This window comes from Mus musculus, chromosome 1 (genome assembly GCF_000001635.26).
Source record: "Mus musculus strain C57BL/6J chromosome 1, GRCm38.p6 C57BL/6J".
In the NCBI taxonomy this organism is placed as follows: Eukaryota; Metazoa; Chordata; class Mammalia; order Rodentia; family Muridae; genus Mus; species Mus musculus.
Window position 1 is genome coordinate 81,344,975 of NC_000067.6, and position 22,941 is coordinate 81,367,915.

The following is a 22,941-nucleotide window of genomic DNA, read 5'->3' on the forward strand; positions in this document are numbered from 1 at the left end:
GCCTGGTTGGTGGTTCAGTGTCTGAGAGATCTCAGGGGTCAGGATTACATGAGACTGCTGGTCATCCTATGGGTTGCCCTCCTCCTCAGCTTCTTCCACTTTTCCCCTAATTCAACCAAGGGGTCCCTGACTTCAGTCCATTGGTAGGTATCTGCATCTGTCTCAGGCTTGATGAGCCTCTCAGATGACAACCATGCTAGGCTCCTGTCTATAAGCACACCATTGCATAAGCAAAGTCCTGTCTTAATTCATGCACTCAAATGACTAGGTCTGTCACAGTAATATCCTAGTTCTGGTAATAATTTCTGTCTTAGTTAAGGTTTCTATTTCTGTTATAAAGACCATAACCAAAAGCTTACAAATCTCAGCCCACACTCAGTCACTGAAGGATGTCAGAATAAAGAACTCAGAGCATGAATATAGATGCAGGAACTGAAGTGGAAGTAATAGAAGAAAACTACCAACCAGTGTGCTCCTCTTGGCATGCTTAACCTGCTTTTGTATATAACCTAAGACCACCTGCAAAGGGATGGAACCATCTACAGTGGTTGAGCCTTCCCACATCAATCACTAATAAAGAGACTACTCTATATGACACTATAGGCTCTTATAGATTTTATAGAGGTGTTTTCTGCATTGTGTTTCTCTCTTAGCTGATAACTCTAGCTTGTGTCAAGTTGACTAAAACAAGAAAACACTCATTCTCAAGAATGCACCATGGCCAGGTTCTGAGAATAAGAGAATGCAGAATCCTCAGGTATAGATGCAGCCCCTATAAGTCATTATAAGTCCTCCCTCAAGGTATCAGGGATCACTGAGGAAGAGAAAGTAGTCATATCATGACAGTAAGATTAGGCAGCGGGAGACTACAGAGAAACAGTCTTTTCAATACAAAGGAGGGTAGTTGAACATGTGAACTCACCGTAGTGATGGTACGAGCGAGGCCTATGCAAGCGTAAGCCATACAAAGTCCCTGCAAAGAGAGGAGAGTGAAGCACAAAACCCCAATGGAGGAATCATTACTAGGAGAGGGAAAGGCAGGTTTCTTTAAAAGTGTTGCCCCTGGTAGGTCAACAAGTATCCGGTGGAAGATCACACATCCAAGAGTATACAGGTGCCACAAATAAGGCTTGCTGGGGCAAATAAAGGAAGGTACAGAGTTGGGTGAGCAAAGAAAAGAAACTGGATCTGGAAATAATTGGGGGTAGAAATATGAGCAAAGTATACTGTAGAAGATTTCAAAGAATTTATAAAACTGAAGAGAAAAGATTTTAAAGGAGGTATCCTGAGGTAAGTACATAGATGACTTAAAAATAAAATCCCATGCGTGATTCTAACATGTTTGAGAATAAGAATGGAGATTCTCTGACTTTATTGTACATTCTCATTACATTGAGATTTTCTCAACAGGGGGATTGAAATTACAAAGTCTGAGGTTTGTCACCTCTCCCTGGATTCTAGAGCATGTTGATGCTTTGGTCCACAGACAAAAACAGGCTGCTTTGAGCAGCCACAACCAGGCATCTGGCTTCTCTCCTTATGTTTAGGAAGACCCCGGTGTCCAATATCTATTGCAAAGACACGGTATCCAGAGAGCAGCTCAGGTAATGCAGCTAGATGCTGGAGGGTTTTAGAGATTCAAATCTTAGCTCTGTCACCAGTTATCCTTAGATCGAGGAACATGAACATGTTTCACCAAACTATGATAATGTTTTCACATGAGAAAACACAGAACATCCACTTTGGCAGATTTGCTTTTCCAGACTCGTTTTTGAGTCCCACCATCAGATACTCTGAATTTATCATGGGCTTGGAGTCAGGACCAGAAAAATTTTCTTCTTTCTTCTCTATTTTTGTTTCTACTACCACAGTTTCCCAGGGGACTACAATATATAGGTGCTATTGTGAAAGCCAATCATAGAATCACTCTATACCATATATAGTAAATTATATGATTTCTCCTAGAAAATAATACTTCAGTCACAGAGCTAAGTTGAATAACCATCCTTTCATATTTCTCTCCATCTGAATTACTCACAAAATTTCATAGCAGAGAGTACTATTGAAAAAAAAGACTATTATGAAATTAAGTTCTTGTGATAGGCCATTTGAGATTACCTGTGGTTCATGAGAACACATTTACATTTAAAACTATTGTAAATATTACTTACCAATTAGTATCAATAATCTTAAAACTAATAACAGTATTAGAATTTTGCCAAGTTGCCACAATTAGAGTTGATGTGCAGTTTTCAATAGCTGCTATTCCTTTCCCCAGTATCATTACTGAAACTCCTCCTGGATGTAATAAGTCTTATAATGGTTTCTTCTTCTTCAGGAGTTTGTCTTACACACTGTATGATAAGCTCCAGAAATGAAAGATGGGATTGTCTGTTTTCAATGTTACATTATCAAAAGTCCTAAGCCAATTACTTTGCACTAAAGTATCCTACCAACTTCCTATTGACCTTGATGCTGCTCATCAAAATTCACCTATGTACTAAACTAAACAAAATTAGTGAGCTTATAAAATTTACATTCCAACTGAATCACATATTGCTGAGGTTATAGTGTCTATCCCTCCCTTCATTATATAAAGCAAACTCTATGTGAGATCTTTATGATACTTTGTGATTTATAGCTCAGATAGTAGTGTATGTATCTGCATATCATCAAGAATTTTTGTTTACCTCTATATATTTATTGAATCCCTACAAAGTTATCAAAATTAATCAGAATAGCTTGATTGATGCATACAATTCAACAAAGAAAGATATATTAGAAATTTGTAAGATACTCATCAAATGAAAAATAGAGAAATATAAGATTAAGCCAATTAGGAATGATTATTAGTCTACAAAATGCATTCTCTTAATGACTAATTATAATTATAACTCATGTAAGGTGACAATGATGGGTGTAAGAACCTTAGCAAGAAACAGCTACTCTTCTCCCCCTAGAGTTTACAAAATATGATTCATGTGGAGGTAGAAATTCATATTACCACATCAATCTACATTATTCAAATCTTAAGAATCATAAAGTGTGATAAACAAAACACAGATGTGGCAGAATTAGCCAGTGTTCAAATAGCTATGAGAATTAATTATCTCTTCCACAAGAAGTTTCCTTTGCCAACTGTCCTCATCTCTGGGATTTGGCAGAGATCACAGAAAGGTGTTCTTTGGCGTCCTTGGTAAGCACCTACATTTCCCCTTATGATAAAAAGAGTCTGGAGAGTAGGATACAGATCATTAGGAACAATCTAGAAATCCTTAGACACAGCTAACTATAAATTTCTAAATGATCTCCCTGCCTGAGAACTCTATAGATTTTTTTTTCTTATGACATTTCTTCATTTGTTTGAGTTACTATAAATTACTCTTTAATTCTCATGGCCTGTGGTACTCTTTTCATTATACAAGTCAGATAGTGCCCTGCTTTATTATAGAAACCAAGTAACCCAGTATCATTTGTGTGTGTGTGTGTGTGTGTCTGTGTGTGTGTGTCTGTGTGTGTGTGTGTCTGTGTGTGTGTCTTTGTGTCTGTGTGTGTCTGTGTGTGTGTGTGTGTGTGTGTGTGTGTGTGTCTATGTGTGTGTGTGTGGAGACAGGGATATTTTCCTTTGGGGCATGGGGAAGAGTAGTCAACATTGATTTATACTTACTGTAATCTTCCTGCTGTAAACCTCTAAATGCTGGGATTATGGACATGGGCGATTATGCCTAGTTCAAATCTGTTTTTCACCTATAGGTGTCTCCAAGACACAGATTTCATCAGTATTCTCTAAACATCTCAGAATTTGAATGGGTGTGGCAGACAAAAGAGGGTTCCATAATTTCTTTTTTCTTTTTTTTTTAATATTTTTATTAGGTATTTTCCTCATTTACATTTCCAATGCTATCCCAAAAGTCCCCCATGCTCTCCCCCACCCACTCCCCTACCCACCCACTCCCACTTCTTGGCGCTGGCGTTCCCCTGTACTGAGGCATATAACTGTGACAGACAGCATACTAAACAGGACTCACACCAGTGGTCTATGAGAGGGCCTATGGTTCTCTGCAACATAGGACTGTGCATGATGATAACGAGTAAATGGAAGCATGCAGGAAAATTATGAAATCAGAGTAAGACTCAGATCATACAATTTTAAGGCAATTGCCATTTCCCTCAGAGATAGCAATCCAAACTCTTCCAAAGAACATTTCCTTATTTTTAATTAAATGTGTGGCTGTCTTTCAAATTATTTTGTTTTCACAAAATAAAACATTGGAGTAGCATGTTAAAGATCAACATAAAATGAGGACAATCGGCTCTAAGAAGCAAGGTAGTATGCCAAAAATGAAAGCAAAAAATAGCCTTGATATTCTTTGAAATTTTTCATAGAAGTTTTTTTCTGCTTTAAAAATATATTGTTCATTAAATGTAAACAGGTGAAATGAAGTCTCAAAGTGACTTAACGACTATTCAAAGACATGGGAAATTTCTCAGATGATTATATGGTCTGTAAAGAGTCTGAAATATAAGGGACTCAATGCACTGAGGAATTGTAGCTGTGTACATAGTGTAAAGATGATGTCACAAATGGAGACATGGTCTGCATTATATAAATTCTATGAAAATGTTCTTACATTATAACTGTTGTCTCCAAAAATGAAAAGTATACATATACAGTTTAAGGGTGCATGGTTGTGGGCTGGAGAGATAGGTTAGCAGGTAAGAGTACTGGCCACTCTTCCAGAAGATCCTGATTCAGTTTCTAATGCCCACGGGACAGGTTATAAGACTATGCAACCCCAGGTTCAGGGATTCAGTACCTCTTATGGCCTCTGTGGGCACTAGGCATGCATATGGTACACAGGCATACACAGAGAAAAAAAGATAGTCATACAAATAAAATAATAAAATAATTTCATTTTAAATAAGTGTTTGGATCTACTGAATAGAACATTTCTGACCCTCACTACTGGTCAATATACCTGAACAGAAAAATTCATAGCTCAATATTTCCTGAAAATTAATATGGAGAAAAATGAGACAAAGCAGTCAACTAAAAAGGAGGAAACAAATTTCTAATGACTTACATTTAGATTAATTATTCATCAGAGTTGAGCATACTACACCGCTATTGAAGCTCTATCTCATGCTGCACCCATATGAAACTAAGTACAGGAGAGACAGTTGTTTCAAAGCTCTCTCTCCCTTTCTTTCCCTTTCTCTCTCCCCCTCCCTCTCCGCCTTCCCCTCCCTTCCCCCCCTGCTCTCTCTGTGTGTGCATGTATGTGCATGTGCACATTTGTATGTGTGTCCGTGTGTGCATGCAATAGCCTTTGTTGCCTCTGATTTGGCTTCTAAGCAGCTTCTCTTCTTCGGTGGTGTTGGAATGGCTATGAGATCATTTGGATCCGACTATGTTGGTTGAATACATGTCCATTTTAAAATGGAGTATTTTCATGTCATTCATACAATTCATAATTCTGTATATAATTTTTCTTTAAAGCCTTCTTTCCTCAGTTCATATAAACCTCAGTTCTTAACACATATGAAATGATAATGGTTTTCATGAATATTTTCCTAAATATGCAAAGGATGAAAACAAGCAAATTACCTAACACTGTTTGAAATAAAAACTAGTTCCTGCTCACAAAACACCATGTTGGACAGGCATAGCATGGACCAGGCATGCTGGTCCTCAAAGCAATGCAATCAATGGGCATTTGGCAACAAAAAGTGGTGCCAAGCCCCAAACTCAATAGAAAAGCAACAGTATACCTCAAGGACAGATAATCATCTTACTTGACTCTACAGCCCACATTCTCAGTGCACAGATGCACAATGTAGGAATACATGTCCCCCTGAACTTGCACAGCCAAGGCTTTGTAGGCGAACTCAAACTAGCAACATGAGTGCTAGGAAGGACTTTCAAACCATAGCAGGGACCTTAAGATTTTTTTTCTTTTTTTTCCCATTTTTTATTAGGTATTTAGCTCATTTACATTTCCAATGCTATACCAAAAGTCCCCCATACCCACCCACCCCCACTCCACTACCCACCCACTCCCCCTTTTTGGCCCTGGCGTTCCCCTGTACTGGGGCATATAAAGTTTGCATGTCCAATGGGCCTCTCTTTCCAGTGATGGCCGACTAGGCCATGGACACTATGCCCCTCCTTAGAATTGGGAACAAAACACCCAAGATTTTTTTAAATATAATAAAACTCCTTTTTATTTTAAAAAGCAAGTCTCCTTTATTTTTGTATAATAGCACAGGATATATTGGATTTTTTCTAGGACCATATTAAATTCATTTTTGTATTCTAGTCTGGAATACTTGATTTCTGAATATAGGTTTAATATAATTATCATCTTTGCTTTCTGTAAGTAATATTTTCAGAAAATGTTGGATTTTCTACATTTTGATCATATGGCTCCAGCCACAAATGTAGCAAAGGATGGCCTTGTCTGGCATCAAAAAGAGGGGAGGCCCTTGGTCCTGTGAAGGTTTGATGGCCCAGCATAGGGGAATGCTAGGGAGGTGGGGCGGTAGTGGGCTTGTGGGTGGGGGAGCACCCTAGTGGAGGCACAGGGAGTGGAAGTGGGATGCGGGGTTCTCAAAGAGAAATCAGGATGGGCGATAACATTTGAAATGTAAATACCAAATAATCAATAAAAATTTTAAAGAATGTATACAGGACAATGTAGATTTTTTGGAAGCATATCTTCATTTTATAAATTACTAATTAATATAATGCCATTAATGTAAAGTATGAAATGAATTCCTGTCTGTTATGTTGGTCTCTATATGAACAACGAGAGAGAGAGAGAGAGAGAGAGAGAGAGAGAGACAGAGACAGAGACAGAGACAGAGATAGAGACAGAGACAGAGACAGAGACAGAGATCGAGAGATCTTCTCCTCTTTCACTCTACTTTGGGGAAGGAGGAGTGACATGTCAATTCCAGTCTGGGACAAAAATCAAAAAATCTTTGCTCAGGGACCCTTCATGTTTGCATTGAGCAAGCCTTCTGATGTGCTATGGTTTGAGGCATGACATACATAATGGCAGATATTTGGCTTTAAAATATATTATCATCTCATTATTATTATTATTATTATTATTATTATTATATATTATTAAGGCTAAGATAATTTTTAACATATATCCAATATATTAAATATTTTCTGACCAGATTAAAACTTTAATATTTCTAGGGAAGGATGGTTGCAAACAAAATATTGTATATTCATGTGGAAAGAGTAACAACATAGCATATAGAAAATATGGAAACATAGCCAGATGGGCTTGCTTGTACACATGGTGAGGTGGGCTGCCACTGAGCAGCAGATCTGAACTCAGGCTCACCTCTGTCATCACTCCATTCTCTTCCCAAATCCTGGTGTCTTCCTGTTCCAGTCGCCAAGGTACCAAACTTGACATTTCCTTGAGCTCTTTCTCTAGTCTTTGATATGGTGTCATTGAGGATGGTGAAGGTTTCTAGTATCAGCAAACTGATTACAGATTCACTTCCTGTAACTTCTTACATGAACATCAATAAACTGCCATTCAAAAAAAAATGAAGACAATAATTTAAACATATACATCCTTTCTAAGTCATTATGGGTTCAGATTTCCCCAAAGTACACACACAGGCAGAACTATAGATAGCAAGTTTTCAAAATTAGATCTACTTAAAATTTACTATATCTATCTGTCTATCTGTCTATCTATCTGTCTATCTATCTATCTATCTATCTATCTATCTATCTATCATTGGAATGGGAAGTGTCACAGCATGCATGTGGAGGCTCAAGGAAAACTTGAAGAAATGGTCCACATATTTGTTCTAGGTATCATAGTTGGGGATGCTTGATGTGTAAGAATCTTTACACACTAAACCATATGACCAGCATCAGATCTTCTTAAGGATAGACAGATATGAAGCAAAGGGGTGAAAACAAATCTAGGACAAAGATTTACAATGATGTGGGTCAAGGAGTGTGGTGGATTGATAATGTCTTTCTTTACTCAGAAGCAGGTATGGAAGCAGCTCCTTAGGGTGGAGGCCTGGAGGTCCCCACTCTGCCTTTCCTGTTATTGGCCAATTGTCTCTATGGAAGGAGCCCCAGAGGCATCTTGTATCTACAGTACACAGTAATCTAAGGTTTTAATAAGCAACAAAGATCCATATTAAACTGGCTGACTCTGGATTCTTTTATGGATGTGTGGCAGTTGGTGAAATGGAATTGAAATGACCAATATGGACAACTTGCCTGACAGGTTTCCTAATGTGCCACTGAAGCCTCATCAAAAAGATCAGACCACGGTGAAAGAAAGAGAAGGAGCAAGAGTGTGGAATAGAAAACATGGAATAGAAGTAAAATATATCTATAAATGACCACAGGAAAAAACTAGCATTAAAAAAAAACACATAAAGAAAACCCCAACTATGTTACAGAATTTTATAGACAAGTTACCTGATGATAGACTGTGCCTCATTTTATGTTTGCTGAGTGGAAAAGAGCTCTTAAATACACCCAAGCTCCCAATTCCATTGTCTAGAAGTCGGATAGGTTTTACTAAGAAAAGAAATAAAAGCCAGTGATGCTGCAGACAGCAAGGACAGGGATAGAGAAATTGCTTGTATCATAAGCATGCGAAGACCTCAAAAAAACCAAACATGTAAAGACAAAAAGCAATAAACAATCAAAAAACCAAAACGAACAAACAAACAAAAAAATCAAGCCAGATATGCTGGTGTTTGCTTGTAATCCCAGTACTCAGTAGGTGGAGGATGGAAGATTAGATCAATATCAGGAAGTCTGAGGTCTGCCTCATCTACTTAAAAAAATGAGGTTAGTCTAGATTGCATAAGACCCTGTCTCAAAAATGAAATCAAAGGTAGCTCTGTGGTTAAGAGTGCTTGCCTATTTTTTTCTAAAGGATCTGAGTTTGATTCCCAGGTCCTATATAGATGCTCAAAAATATGTATGAGTCTAGTAGTAGGCGTTCCAACATTCCTTTCTGGCCACCACAGGGACCAGACTTGGACATACTGAACAGATATATAAGCAGACAAACATTCATACACATAAAAATGAAACCAGTATGAAAATTCAAAAATTAAAACATACACAGAGAATGTATCATCAGGAAATTCATATTAAACACAAACAGAAACACACAAAGTAAGTTAACAATAAAAAATTACAAAATTAAATGCCACATGCAGATATGATAGCTCATCAGATACATTAAAAGTTAAAATGACTGATAGGCATATCAAATAATGATCCGACAGGGTTAATATCCATTTCCATGATTATTTCAAATAAACCACATTGATAAAATCTTTCAGAAGACAGTTCTGGAGTTACCCATAAAAACTGTCACTACACACATGTGTAAGTCACTTTGCTGCCACTATTTGGCATGTGTGAACAGTTGGGTGTGATTTATGCAAATGGTTGGATTAAAATTATATATCAACATTTGTAGGAATTAAAAAATGATCAATGTGTGTCATAGTAAAATAAGATCCCCCAAAATGTTAGTGGATTAAAACACAAGGGGGTTTGTTGCCATTTGCATATAGCTCTCCTCAGGTTATTGGGGTGGGGGGTTCTTTGTGTTCCATCTTGGATACAGGTACATATAGTAGTCTGGACCCTTTTATTGTAACTCCAAAGATGGACTTGTGTGTGTAGACAGCTCTTAGATATTCCACCCTAAGATTCGTGCCTCTTCATTTACATTTTGTGCACATGAATATGTGCACTCAAGAGTACTGAAAACTAACTCCTTGTGTCCTTACAAAATGAGAGATTTAGAAAAATCAAGGTAGATTGTGCGTTATTATTCACAATTTCATTCTTATCTTATTCAACAGCATTTTAAATTTCCATCGCTACTTTGAAAACATGTGTATATGTGCATGTGAATCTATGCTATCGGATACTATTTTAAATGGTAAAACAAATTGTTGAGGATGATACCATGGAATTCTGTGTATTGAGTGAAGGAGCAAGGTACTTAGACTTCATATGTCACTATATACTAGTTAAAATATGATCAAATTCACCAATACATTTTTTAAAGATGCCACATTTATTTTGAGTAATTTCACTTCTTCAGATGGAAAAGATTGTTATTAAAAAAAAAGTAATCTGGATCATGTATTTGCTAACTATATTTTGCATGTCCCAGCTTATGTGTAGTCACTAATGATATTTTATACTGGGACAAGAAATGTTAGTTCTGTTAAATCAAAACATATTTCACTTGAGAACCTTCATTCTCATCTCGTCTCTGTCGCCTTTCAGTTTTTAAGCCAGAAGTATTTTAGAAAAAAAAAATATGTTGATCCTTTTACCTTTTGTTAATCAGTACACAGAGACACAGCACATGTTTAGGCACATTCGTGTGCAGGCAACTTAATATAAAGTGCCCTCTATCTCCATCTTATGCTGTTTTACTAGGCATCAGTGGCTAGCTAGATATAGCTGTAGGCAGCTGAAACCTCTGAGAGCATACCTATGCTATTAGCAGGTCAAGTGTAACCAAAGTCTGTACATTTAATTCATACTTACAAATAGCTGTTCTCAAGGAAACCAACGTATAGTTCTGCTGTCAGATCTGAGGCTTGTGGGAGGCTGGACTTTCAGTCTTTTAGATATATTGAAGACCTCCTTGCCTGCAATGTCGCTAGAGTGGGAAGAGGGAGATGGATGTTCACAGATGGGTGACAGGTCAGATGACAGCTCTACGAAAGCCAGGTTTCTGACACCGATTGAAGGTGGAAGTCGTCCTGATACCAGTGTGTGCTCTGCAGATCCTCATCTCTGAGATTTTATGGCAGGATTGCTCATGCACTGACTATCGTCCTCATCACCTTAGAAAGAGCGTTCCCCTATCCATCCTGCCAAGCTAATATGCTTGGAGGTTGATGAAGGTAGGACTGACTGATGTTCTCCCCTGGCTTCCTCATAGTTTAAGCTTCTGATTACAATGTGCAGAGAGAAGCACTTCTTTCTGGACTGTGTCCATTATTAAGGTAAACTCAGTATTACGTTATCACAACTAGAATTACAGAAACACAAAGATGCCCCTACCCACAAAGTGTTTGAAGGTAGATTACAGACAACACAGTCTTTTGACTGTCAAAGATGAGATGGTGGCAGGGGTTCCTGAGATACAGTAATAGAGGGGAGTGTATTAGCTGCACAGGATTTATAAGCTATGCTATAGTGAGCCAATAATACTACTTCCTGTTATCACTATGATAGATATGGATTTGGGAATTGTCACATAATAGAAATAATATTTTAGTGAAAATATTTTTGTTGGTCTAAAATAATTGTTGCAATCATAGTTCATTAATACCAGCACATAGGTAAATGTCAATATATATTACACATTTTTAAATAGTCATTGTATTTTACACAAAAGTAACTAATAGAATCTTCAGTTCCATCATCTTTTTCTGACATATGCACTTAGCTACAGGTAGTGCCTTTGAGAACATATTCGTGTGGCCTGGTGTCATTCCTATTTACTTTGGCCACAGATTATCTCTTGAGCTCCCGCGCTACTGCTTTGTCCTGCGTTGAAAATTAAAATACACTTGGCTGAGACGAAGAAAAGGTTCAGAAGTTTTTCAAATCATTAAGCACTGCTGCTGGTCTCTAATAAAATAAAACACATCTTCTACGTTTCCTAAACCTTAAATTCTTTGACAATGTTGGTGGGGATTGATAGAATTGGCTCAAGTTTAGGGAATTGGGAAACTTAAAAAGATTTTATGAGATTTCTATGGGAAACCCTAAAATACAACAGCAGCCACATGAAGTATAATATAAGATGCACAGGACAAGAAGAATATCATGGCGATGTAAAGGTGAGGATGATTCATTTCTTTGCCAAGAGAAAAATGAACGTGACAGAAACGTGAAGCATGTGTGTAAAGCGAGGTGGGAATAGTGAAACCTTCACTGTTGGGAATACAGAAAGGTCAACAGATGCCGCATATATTTTATGCAACAGGGACTAGAGGTTTACGCACATGTCAGAAATGCCTAATAAAACATTAAGGGCAACAGTATGGATTGTCAACTATTTAGAGCAACGATTGAGGAAATACATCAAGCTAAACTACCTCACTGCCTTTCTTGAGAGTAGAAACTGTATTGTTCTCACTAAAGAAATCGGATAGACAGTTTGGAGACATAAATGAGTGTGTGGAGAATGTGGCACTGAAGTTTGAGGACTTGCATTGGGAGCTGCAGAACCTAAAACAAGCCACACAGAAGCACACATCTATGACCCCAATACTCCAACAGGTATGGTAGAGGCAAAGAGGAGAGTCCAAAGGAGCTAATGGATCATACGTAGTGAATAAGAACACATGCAAGGCAGAAAGTGAGACAAACATCTAAGATTACACATGTGAATGGTATGCATAGATGCACTTATACATAGATAAGCATACATGCATCTCACACACACACAAACACACACACACACACACACACACAAATAAAAATTAAAGGATGCCTTTAGGAACTTCTTATCCTAGGCTACTTTATCTCTATTTTATCCTCCACCCTTCCTCTAGAATGTATTTCTAACCAAATTCTCCCTTCTGCGTAAAAACCCTCAACAATTCTCTATTGTCTGAGGAGAAAGTTGTTTTCCTTAGCTAAGCAACACATTTATTCTTATCTGCTTCCTTCTACCACTGAGTGAACAAGTCATGCAAACCTTTTGATCCTATTCAGATAAACAGTTTAGATCCATTCCTTTGTAGAAATTAAAGCAATATAGTCAGATTTCAGTATGTCTAGAATAAAGAATGCATGAATTAAAAAAATATATAAAACTGTAAAAAATATCTTTGCTTGGGTGCTGGAGAGATGGCTCAGAGGTTAAGAATAATTAACTGATCTTACTGAAAAGCTGCGTTCAGTTCTCAGCACCCACATGGTGGCTTATAACTGTTTTTAACCCCAGTTCCAGATGATGCAATCTCCTCAGGCATGCATTTGATACACATACATGCATTCAGACAAAACAAAACAAAACAAAACAAAACAAAACAAAACAAAACAAAACAAAACAAAACAAACAGAAAACACTCATACACCTAAAATTAAATAAATTAACCTAAATATCTTTTTGCTTAATTTCTGAAAGATAATTTTTTACCTTGATAAATCTAAAACAGGATAATCTATAAATTCAATATGTTGAGGTATTTTTAAAAATTAATTATTTCATGAATATTTGGAGGTCTGATTAGACTGTATATTGACTCTGAGGGGTTCCTAAATATGTATTTGTGAAATTGGTTAATTCATGAAAACAAATAGATGCCTGAATTAATGTGTTAATCATCCTGAATCAGAAATGCCTATTAAACACACTTAATTAAATTAAAATGCCAGTTGTGCTTCAGTTTTCTCAATCTAGAGCAAAAAATAATAATATCCTTAATACACTTAAATGTCTAGGCATTCTTAAAAATGTGATATTAAATACAAAATTGAAGCCAAATATGTATACTCATTGATTATCTCTTATAACTTACTATGCAAAATCTTTTTGTTCCATTACTCTGTTAAAGACAGATTTTCACCCTCAAAAGTCAGTCTTTAGTCTTTATTTGTTCTTAGCATGTTAATGATACACAGAAACCTGAGTCTCCTGAAGGTGTAAAGAGCCTTATTCTCCCCATGTCTGAAGATGGGTGCTGCACAGGTGGATCACTGTAAAACAGAGTGGGCTGTGTTCTGAGCAGATTAAATCAGGCACACAATTAATGTGGATGGTGAATTCAACAACAGATGAACACAGGAAGAAACACTATGGGAACTCCTTACTGCATAAAAGACAGTTAAGGAAAACAATCAATAAAATGCTTGGGTTAAAAACCCAGGGTCATCCAGAGACTGCTCCACCTGGGGCTCCATCCCACATACAGACACCAAAACCAGACACTATTGCAGATGCCAAGAAGTGCTTGCTGACAGGAGCCAGATACATCTGTCTCCTGAGAGGCTCTGTCAGATCCTGAGCAATACAGGTGCTGATGCTTGCAGCCAACCATTGGACTGAGCACAGGGAACCCAATGGAGGAGTTAGGGGAAGGACTGAAGGAACTGAAGGAGCCTTATCTGGCATAGATGAGAGAGGAGGTCCTTTGTACTGTGAAGGCTAGATGCCCCAGTGTAGAGGAATGCTAGGGCAGTGAGATAGGTGGGTAGGGGAGCACACTCATAGAAGCAGGGTAAGGAGGGATGGGACAGGGGTTTGCAAAGGGAAAACCAGGAAAGGGGATAACATTTGAAATGTATATAAATAAAATATCCAGTTAAATAAATAAAAAACAAACAAACAAACAAACAAACAAAAAACCAAAGAAACAAACCTGCTCAGCTTGGAGAATTGGACCAAAGCTTGGTGAATATGAAAACGTCGCCAGGTTTTCTTTATTTCTTCTTTCCCTCTTAAAATATAGTCATTTAAGGGGAAATTCAGTCAAGATTAGGGTAGTACATATGTTTATTTCAGCTGGATATGGAGGGTATTAGGAATGTATGAGAAGGTATGAGATGGTTTGGCTGGAAGATAAATAGCTTGTACTGTAGGTGATCAACTGAGTTCATCTGATTTCAATTACAGAGTTTATGTCTCCCATTTACTTATAAGAAGGCTCTATAAAATTTAATCGCCCTGAGTCAAAAGACTGTGACCAACTTAATATTTATTTGCTATGCCATTCCTTAGATTTTAATCCTAAGGGCTCAAGGTATAATTTTGTAACCAGACAAACAAAAATAAGGCTTAAGAGAAACTAAATTAGTTATAAAGAATATACACAACGAGTGAATAAATTCATGAGATCTTAAGAAATTTAACATGAATTCCTTGTTTCTAAAAGGAGATAACACTTAAAATGATAAGTTCAATTACCTGTTGGGAATAAGGATTTCTTCACTCCAGCTTCCTTTGAACTTAGTTGTCTTCTCTACCCCCACTCTCTTTCCTTTCTTTCATCTCTTTGGATTCTAACAAAGTCAGTTCATCTTGTTTAGGGGGAGGGTTTGAACTGAAACTATATAGTTGATTCACCTAGGTCTCCACCCTGACTTCTGCATACCATGAAGCTTCTAAGACCCCCAACATGTGAATGAACCCCTTGTAGTAAATCATTCTCTGGTATATGCGGAATACAAGTGTGTTGGTTAGTGCTAGTTGTCAACTTGACAGAATACAGAGTCACCTTAGAGATGGTTCTCTGGGCTTGCCTATGGGAGTATTATCTTGATTACTTATTGATATAGGAGGACACAATTCCACAGGCTGGGCTGTTGTGAGTTCCTGCAATGGTGGATTGGAACCTGACCCCGAATAACTGGCTTTTGTCATTCTCTTTTATCATCCAGACAGGCAAAGAAACCAAGATATAAGATAAGGCAGAACCTTTTACTATTTGACTCAATAATGTCCAGTTATATGTATTTTAGTTATAAAATAATAATATAGGTTACTAATATATTATGATATATGCAATAATAATTAATGAAAAATTAAGACATGGATTTGAAGACGAGCAGGGAAGACATTATATGAGAGGGTTCAGGGGGGAGAAAAGGGAAGGGGGACATGATGTAATTATATCACAATACAGAAAAATATAATAGATCATTAAAAAAGTATACCACAATGATGATTATGATGGAGAATTAAAACATAATCAAAACACAACATTTTTAAAAGCCAAACATAACCAATGGATAATTCAGCCTAACATGTTATAAGTTTGTAAAGAATAATGTTTTGACATTCAATTATTTTAAAGGTATTCTCAATTTTAAAATATTGTATGTGTAGAACGTGCATATGGTAGGGCGCTCATGCCTCAGTGTACACGTGGGAGTGAGAGGATGATCTTGTGGAGGTGGTCTTGTTTTTCCACCTTTACATATTTTCTATGAATTGAACTGAACTGAAGTCACAAAGCTCTCATGGAAAGTTTCATTAACAACTGAGTTTTCCTAGCTACATGTACCCTATGCTTTTTTGTTTTGTTTTGTTTTGTTTTGTTTTAATAATATCACTAAAAGAGTTTAATAATATCATGATATTCTTTGGCTTAAGATGCAATCCATTTTAAAAGTAATAATTTCCTGTTTGTGTCAATGAAATAGCATTATTGCTATTCTGTCATTCTTCTCTTCTCAGTTGTGTTGGAATTCTTATTCACTTTCTTCAGCTGCTTTTTGCCAAACCTCATTTGTTCATGTCTTTCAGGTATGAGTGCAGGAGCACTTTTATTGTGTTTTTCTGAGAATCCCAACTCTTAGTTCTTCTCTTCTGCTATAAGAGATTGTAGGGAGCCGCCCTCACATTCGCTGTTGCAAGATGGCGCTGACATCCTGTGTTCTAAGTGGTAAACAAATAATCTGCGCATGTGCCAAGGGTAGTTCTCCACCCCATGTGCTCTGCCTTCCCCGTGACGACAACTCGGCCGATGGGCTACAGCCAATCAGGGAGTAATACGTCCTAGGCGGAGAATAATTCTCCTTAAAAAGGGACGGGTTTCGCCATTCTCTCTCTTGCTTTTGCTCTTACTCTTGCGCTCTGGCTCCTAAAGATGTAAGCAATAGAGCTCTTACCCTCTTGCACTCTTGCTCCTGAAGATGTAAGCAATAATGCTTTGCCGCAGAAGATTCCGGTTTGCTGCGTTCTTCCTGGCCGGTCGTGAACGCGTGTAAGAAGAGATGCTCTATACCTCCCTGCGTATCTTCTTATACTCCACTCGTCAGTGATTCTCTTTATTTTATTCTCTGAGCCTTGGTGGGAGCAGGACGCATGCCTGGCTTGTTCACAGTTTCCTTATCACGGACTCAGAAAAGTAGAAACTAGGGGCCTAGAGATCACCTGTACCTCGAAACTTTGACATCTTTTGGGAAAAACTTTAAAGCTGTCATTTGAGAATCATAGCATAGTTAATATCTACCTTTATTTTTGTCTGTTGTCAGACCAACAACAACATATTTTATTTTTAAATTTTCACTTGATTTCCAATATATTAAATCATCCATCTATTTATTTTGAGAGTAATGGAAGAAATGTGAGCACAGTTCATTGTATACAAGATAAAATAAAAATAAATAATAAAAATGTGCATGAATATGGATTAGGCTCTGATCACAGATTCACAATATCACACACATAAATCTCCACCCAACAACAAGACAATTGAGTGTTACTCATAGGGTTAGATTGAGCCATATTCCTGTAAAGAACAATGTTCAACAAAGGATGCTTCAGTGAACACAATATAATGTATTCTTATTCATTTTAAAATGCATAAGTACCTAAATAGATATTCAACGATAAGGTAGCTCACAATATAAATTAACAAGCATTAATCTTTGGTATTAATATCAAGAGTTATAAAACTATAAAAATTCTGCTACAAAGATTAATGGCTATTTGAATTCATAGATTGTCTGAATGGAAGCTCTGGCTGTAGACGCTTGAGAACAAACATCCTTAAGGTCCCTCAATGTACCCCTCAAATTTTCATTTACAACTTATTTATAGAATATCAAAAGATATGAATCACATTCTAGAAACTAGTGGAGGAAGGTGTGGCAGAGATTCTGTTTTGGGTTATGTTTGGCAGGTAACCAAGTAGAACACAGGCACCTTAGGATGCTTTTACACAGGGCATGTGATTGCAGTCATTGGAAAAACACTGGAAGTGTCATCTTGCCAGGGTTGGCTCTAGAAAACCTGCAGCATGGTAAGATTTTACAATACCAGGAAAATGTTCTCTTCTATTGGATTCTTCCATTAACACTTAAAAAAATTGATATATCTTTTTTATACAAATGGGGAAGTCATAGAAACACATATACTTGCAGCATTTCTTCCTTCCTTCCTTCCTTCCTTCCTTCCTTTCTTCCTTCCTTCCTTCCTTCCTTCCTTCCTTCCTTCCTTCCTTCCTTCCTTCCTCCCTCCCTCCCTCCCTCCCTCCCTCCCTCCCTCTCTGTCTCTCTTTCTCTCTCTCTTTCTCTCTCTCTCTCTTTCTCTCTCTCTCTCTCTCTCTCTCTCTCTCTCTCTCTCTCTCTCTCTCTTTTTTTTCTTTTTGAGACAGAGTTTCTCTGTGTAGCCCTGGCTGTCCTAGATCTCACTCTGCAGACCAGGCTGGCCTTGAACTTAGAAATCTGCCTGCCTCTGCCTCCCAAATGCTGGGATTAAAGGTGTGCGCCACCACTGCCCTGTGTAGCATTTCTTTTAATAGCAAACATTTATTGGATTATTAATTAGATGTTAGGGTGTAACTGATAACCTGTGTTTTTGATGTTCTAACACACTGTAATGTGTTTATACTGAAGATTAAATTATACAAAACCAGAAATCAAGCAACATATAATGTGAGAAAAATATCCTTGTAGAAAGTAAGCTGAAATGGAAAATTGGGTAGAATTTGACATACAAGGCATTTAAAATTTTTATTATTAGTTGGTTATTTTATTTGTTTACATTTCAAATGTCCCATTTCCCTGTCTCTCCTCCACAAATTCCCTATCCCATGCCACTCCCTTTGCCTCCAAGCTGTTTTATAGAACCTGGACAGTCCTTTGCGAACCATTAGCATTGAATCCTCACTAAAAGTTAGAGAAGATGGGGATCTGAGGCCAGTGGATGATGACTGCAGTCACTGACACACTTCACAGGCACACGTGCTTCCGTCCTTGATGAACTGCACCTTATCTTTCTCCTCTGCTTTTGTTCTGAATTCTTATCGTAATCATGATTAAAAGGAGTATCAGTCCTGCCACCACATTTTTTTTTAGTTGCCTCCGTTCCTTACTTCTGCACTCAGTCTCTGATACATTTAAATTTCAAAAACATAAGCAGAGCACAGCCAGACTCTGTGCTAGAGTGTTCCTCAAATGCAAATGGCCTTAGTCTAGTTCTGAATAGAATCCTTTCCCCAAATGAAGCTTAATGAACACAGTCTTTCCTGTGCGTATTTCTAGCACTGTTCTTGTCTTCCCCATTCCCTCCAGGGTCACCCATTAAACTCTGCTCACATCCCAGAAGGCTTCTGTGACTTAAAGTCCTGAACTCTTTTAAATTCCTCCTGGGGCCACTTTCAGGGGTCTTTGAGCCAGCCACAACTTTTCACAGCAACAACCCCACTTCTTGGTACCAGTTTCTACTGGTAGTAACTATTCCAGGTGCTGTGACCATTTGGCTCATGGTTTCAGGTTCATGGATTAATTTGTCATGGTGGGGTAAGTGTAGATGCACTGCAAAAAGCTTGTCTCCAGGATGTGGGGCCAATCATGCAGACTGAGTCCTGTGGTGTCCAGCGATAGTATATCTGAAAGTGCCTACCCTAGTGAATTACTCTCTTCTGTTAGGTCTCTCTATTAGTCTAGGTTCTCTACTGAAAAAAACTGGTGGATGATAGACTATATATATATATATATATATATATATATATATATATATATATATATCATATACACATATACACTTCTATATGATTTAGAGTGTTTTAGAGGTTATGGTTCAACTATTCCAACATTGGCTGTTTCCAATGGAGAGCCAAAGAATCGAGTAGTTGCTCTGTTCCCAAAGCTGGGTATCTGAACTGGTCCTTAATATATGCCAAAATCTCAATGAAGTAGGTCTAATACCAGTGAAGGAATAAACTCACCAGTGAGAGTGAGGGAAACCATGTAAGCAGCAAGTGCTTCCTTCTTCTATGTCCTTATATGGGCTGTCAGCATAAGATGTGTTCCAGACTAAAAGTACATCTTCCCACTCCAAAAGATCCAGTCATAGGGTGGGTCTTTCTACATTAAATCATTCAATTAAGGAAACTGTTTCACAGGTGTTTCCATCTACAGTAGATATAAATCAACACCCTCTGTAAAATAGGCTGATATAGACATAGGTATGTACTTAGTTCTCAGAATTAGCTCACTACAACAGAACGAAGACTGCTAAGCTGCATACAACTCAGTGTTTAATCAGAAGAGTGGCACTAACTTGTTTCTTTTGTATCCTTGACAGGTATTTGACAACCTGAGAAAAATGGACTGAAAGAGCAATCCTGAAACTGGAGAAACATGATGCAATAATTTACAACATGGCCAAAAATCGTCCTTTGAGTAAAGGATAAATTTTTAAAATATTCAGGATATTAGCATAGATTTACAGACTATAGCCAATTTACTTATTATTTTCATTAAGTAAATTCTGTATATAACCATGACAACATTTTTTGGGTTTCCTGTGATGTACATTAGAAGGAATATGAGAAAAATATTTTTAGAAAGAGCTTTAGGAAGTGCATAGTGATGGTTGCAGAGCATGCAGATGCAGTGAGCTTTGGGATCACACACAGCTTTGACATTCCAAGAAAAAGAAAGTACTGTTTAAATGTATGTGATCAATCCACAACGATCTTGTAAAACTGTATTTCAAGGTGAATGATGGAATTGGGGGAGAAGTAGAGTTAAACTAGACATCTGACACAAGGATCAAGATTGGAACTTAATCAGAGACAGAGTGGAGGTGGTAAATGAAATTCTTCAGCATTTGTGTTTACTATAGGCACTCTCTATGGGGCATGAGAGTCCTGTTCCTGTGGGGAAGACTTCCTGTGGGCAAGAGTGGGGTCAAGACTTGTCCAAACCCTATAAATCTCATTCCAAGGTTGGCTGGAGTAGGATTGCTTCCTTTTCTCCCTGCCCCAGGACTGTATGCTACAGGTGGGGAAGCAGAGACTGAATGGCAACACCCTGCTCAAAATCTATTTTTTCTTAAAAAGTTTTTGAGACAAGGTTTCTCTGTGTAGCTCTGGCTGTTTTGGAACTCACTCTGTAGACCAGGCTGGCCTCAAACTCAGAAATCTACCTGCCTCTGCCTCTGCCCTGCTGCCACCATTGCCCAGCTTTTTTTTTTTTTTTTAATTTGGAATTATAATGTAACTACAATATAATTTTCTTTGCTCTCTTCCAAACCTCTCAAATGCTCCTCCTCATTATCCTTCAAATTCATGACCTCTTTCTTCATTAATTATTATTGTATCCATATGTATATACACACACTTAGTTTCTTAAATGTAACATATACAGTTCATATAAGGTTATTTGCATGTATATTCTCAGGGATGTTGGTCATTGAACAAACGACTGTTGTGCTCTTCCCTGGGGAGGACCACCTTTGCCACTCCCATCTTTTCTGGGGGTCTGGAGTTCTCTATGTAGGCCAGTTTGGCATGTTTGTTGGTGTTATCCTTGTTTGGAAAGTCATGGTTATATAACTTCGGATATTTTTTTAGGTGGTTCAGGCTAGACTCTATTGCTGGGGCCTCCATTAAAATATGAGTTCTTGCCTCCAGCACAGACAACTATAGATGAACTATACAGGTGTTATTTACCACATAGAATGTAGGTTGGTATAACGTCTAATATAAATCCATTCAAACTTTGCTATGCTATGATATATCTATGAAAGTATCAAAGTTCATCTATCATATATGGAACAAACTTATAAGTATAAATTATGCATATATAGACATATATGTGTACATGTGTGGATGTGTGTGCATGTGTGTGTGTGTTTGTGTGTGTGTATCTTGGTTGATCTGTGAATTCTTTCAAGAAAAGCTTACTTGTGATATTCTCACCAATTTAATTTCGATTCCCTCTTAATTTCTCATAAGGGAAACAACCGTTGGACTTCAAAGTCATGGTACACTTGTAAAATAATCTTAATCTTCTGATGAAAAGATAAAATAACCATTAGATCCAAGTTTGGCTCTGAATGCACCTGGAAAGGTGCATGGATTCCTACATACCTTGGCCTAATTATGTCTTTGTAGCAGATAAACTTTATTATTTTGAACACTGAAAGTTTTTCCAGTCAGGTCCTGCAACATTTCTAAGGAAATTATGTTTAAGATGCAATGAAATCTGACTAGTGCCACTAATCTCAGCCAAGTGTGTGTCATGATCTGGCTTATCAGAGGCATAGTCTACTGTGATCCAACTCCTTTAATGTTTTAGTTGAGTTAGTCATGTATGGCACTGAGTCTGCCAATAATGCCTCAGTGTTTAAATTTATTAGATGAGAAACACCTGGGATATGCTGGGTGTAATATAAATCTGTTGATGCAATTCCAGAAATATCTCTGTAATTATGAAAGGGAAGGGCTTCACATTGCTCAATAAAATCACCTTAAAGGTAAAATTTGAAGAGTGATTAATCATGTTCTGTTCAGGTTCAGACAATGTACCTCATCACAGCATGCCAACCCACTCTGTTCTACTTCTTCCAACTTCAGTGTCTACATCTTGCTCTGAGTATTTGATTGTAGACAAACCAAAAGCAGGTGCCAGTGGTCCAAAGAGAATGACTCTGCTCCATATCAGTTTTCCACCTCAGTCTCTTTCTGTATTGCTGTGCCCCTTGATCCAGAATTAGGTCCAATATCAGGTGTTTTCCTTGCCCGAAGCTGCTGTTCCACAGGAGGAAAGGATGTTTGGATCTTAGAAATAAGAAGAAAAATGGGCAATGATCTAATTGTAGTTTTAGATACTGGCTTTGATGGGAGTGGCCTCAATTAATGAGATCTTTACACAGTTAGAATCAACCGGAGACCCTTTGTTTGGTAGAATATAAAGAAAGACAGCCAGGAATGGTTAGATAAGACATTGAGAAAATATTGTGGTTATATTAATAGCAATAAAAATAGTGCATTATTTGTTTCAACAGAACTTAAATGACATATGAGATGTATATATCTATGTATCTGTGCCTGTCTTTGATCTATGTAGCATTTATATATTGTCTATAATCAACCTAGAAATGAGAATTAGAGCTAAAATGACATATACATGTCATTTTAGCT

The 22,941-nt window shown here is 37.5% G+C and overlaps 1 protein-coding gene across 2 annotated transcripts in view; it reads left to right on the top strand.

Moving 5' to 3' along the window:
* Nucleotides 1-22,732, top strand: part of Nyap2 (neuronal tyrosine-phophorylated phosphoinositide 3-kinase adaptor 2) — a 291,185-nt gene extending 268,453 nt beyond the window's left edge. Inside the window, exon 8 of one of the 2 annotated variants that reach the window (XM_030254180.1) lies at nt 20,097-22,730. In XM_030254180.1, the coding sequence (XP_030110040.1) occupies nt 20,097-20,126 (30 nt within the window). In that variant the 3' untranslated portion in view covers nt 20,127-22,730. Of the gene's footprint in view, nt 1-20,096 lie in introns of both variants that reach the window. The other variant, XM_006496488.4, reaches the window with a different exon arrangement.
* Nucleotides 22,733-22,941: the final 209 nt, after the last annotated feature.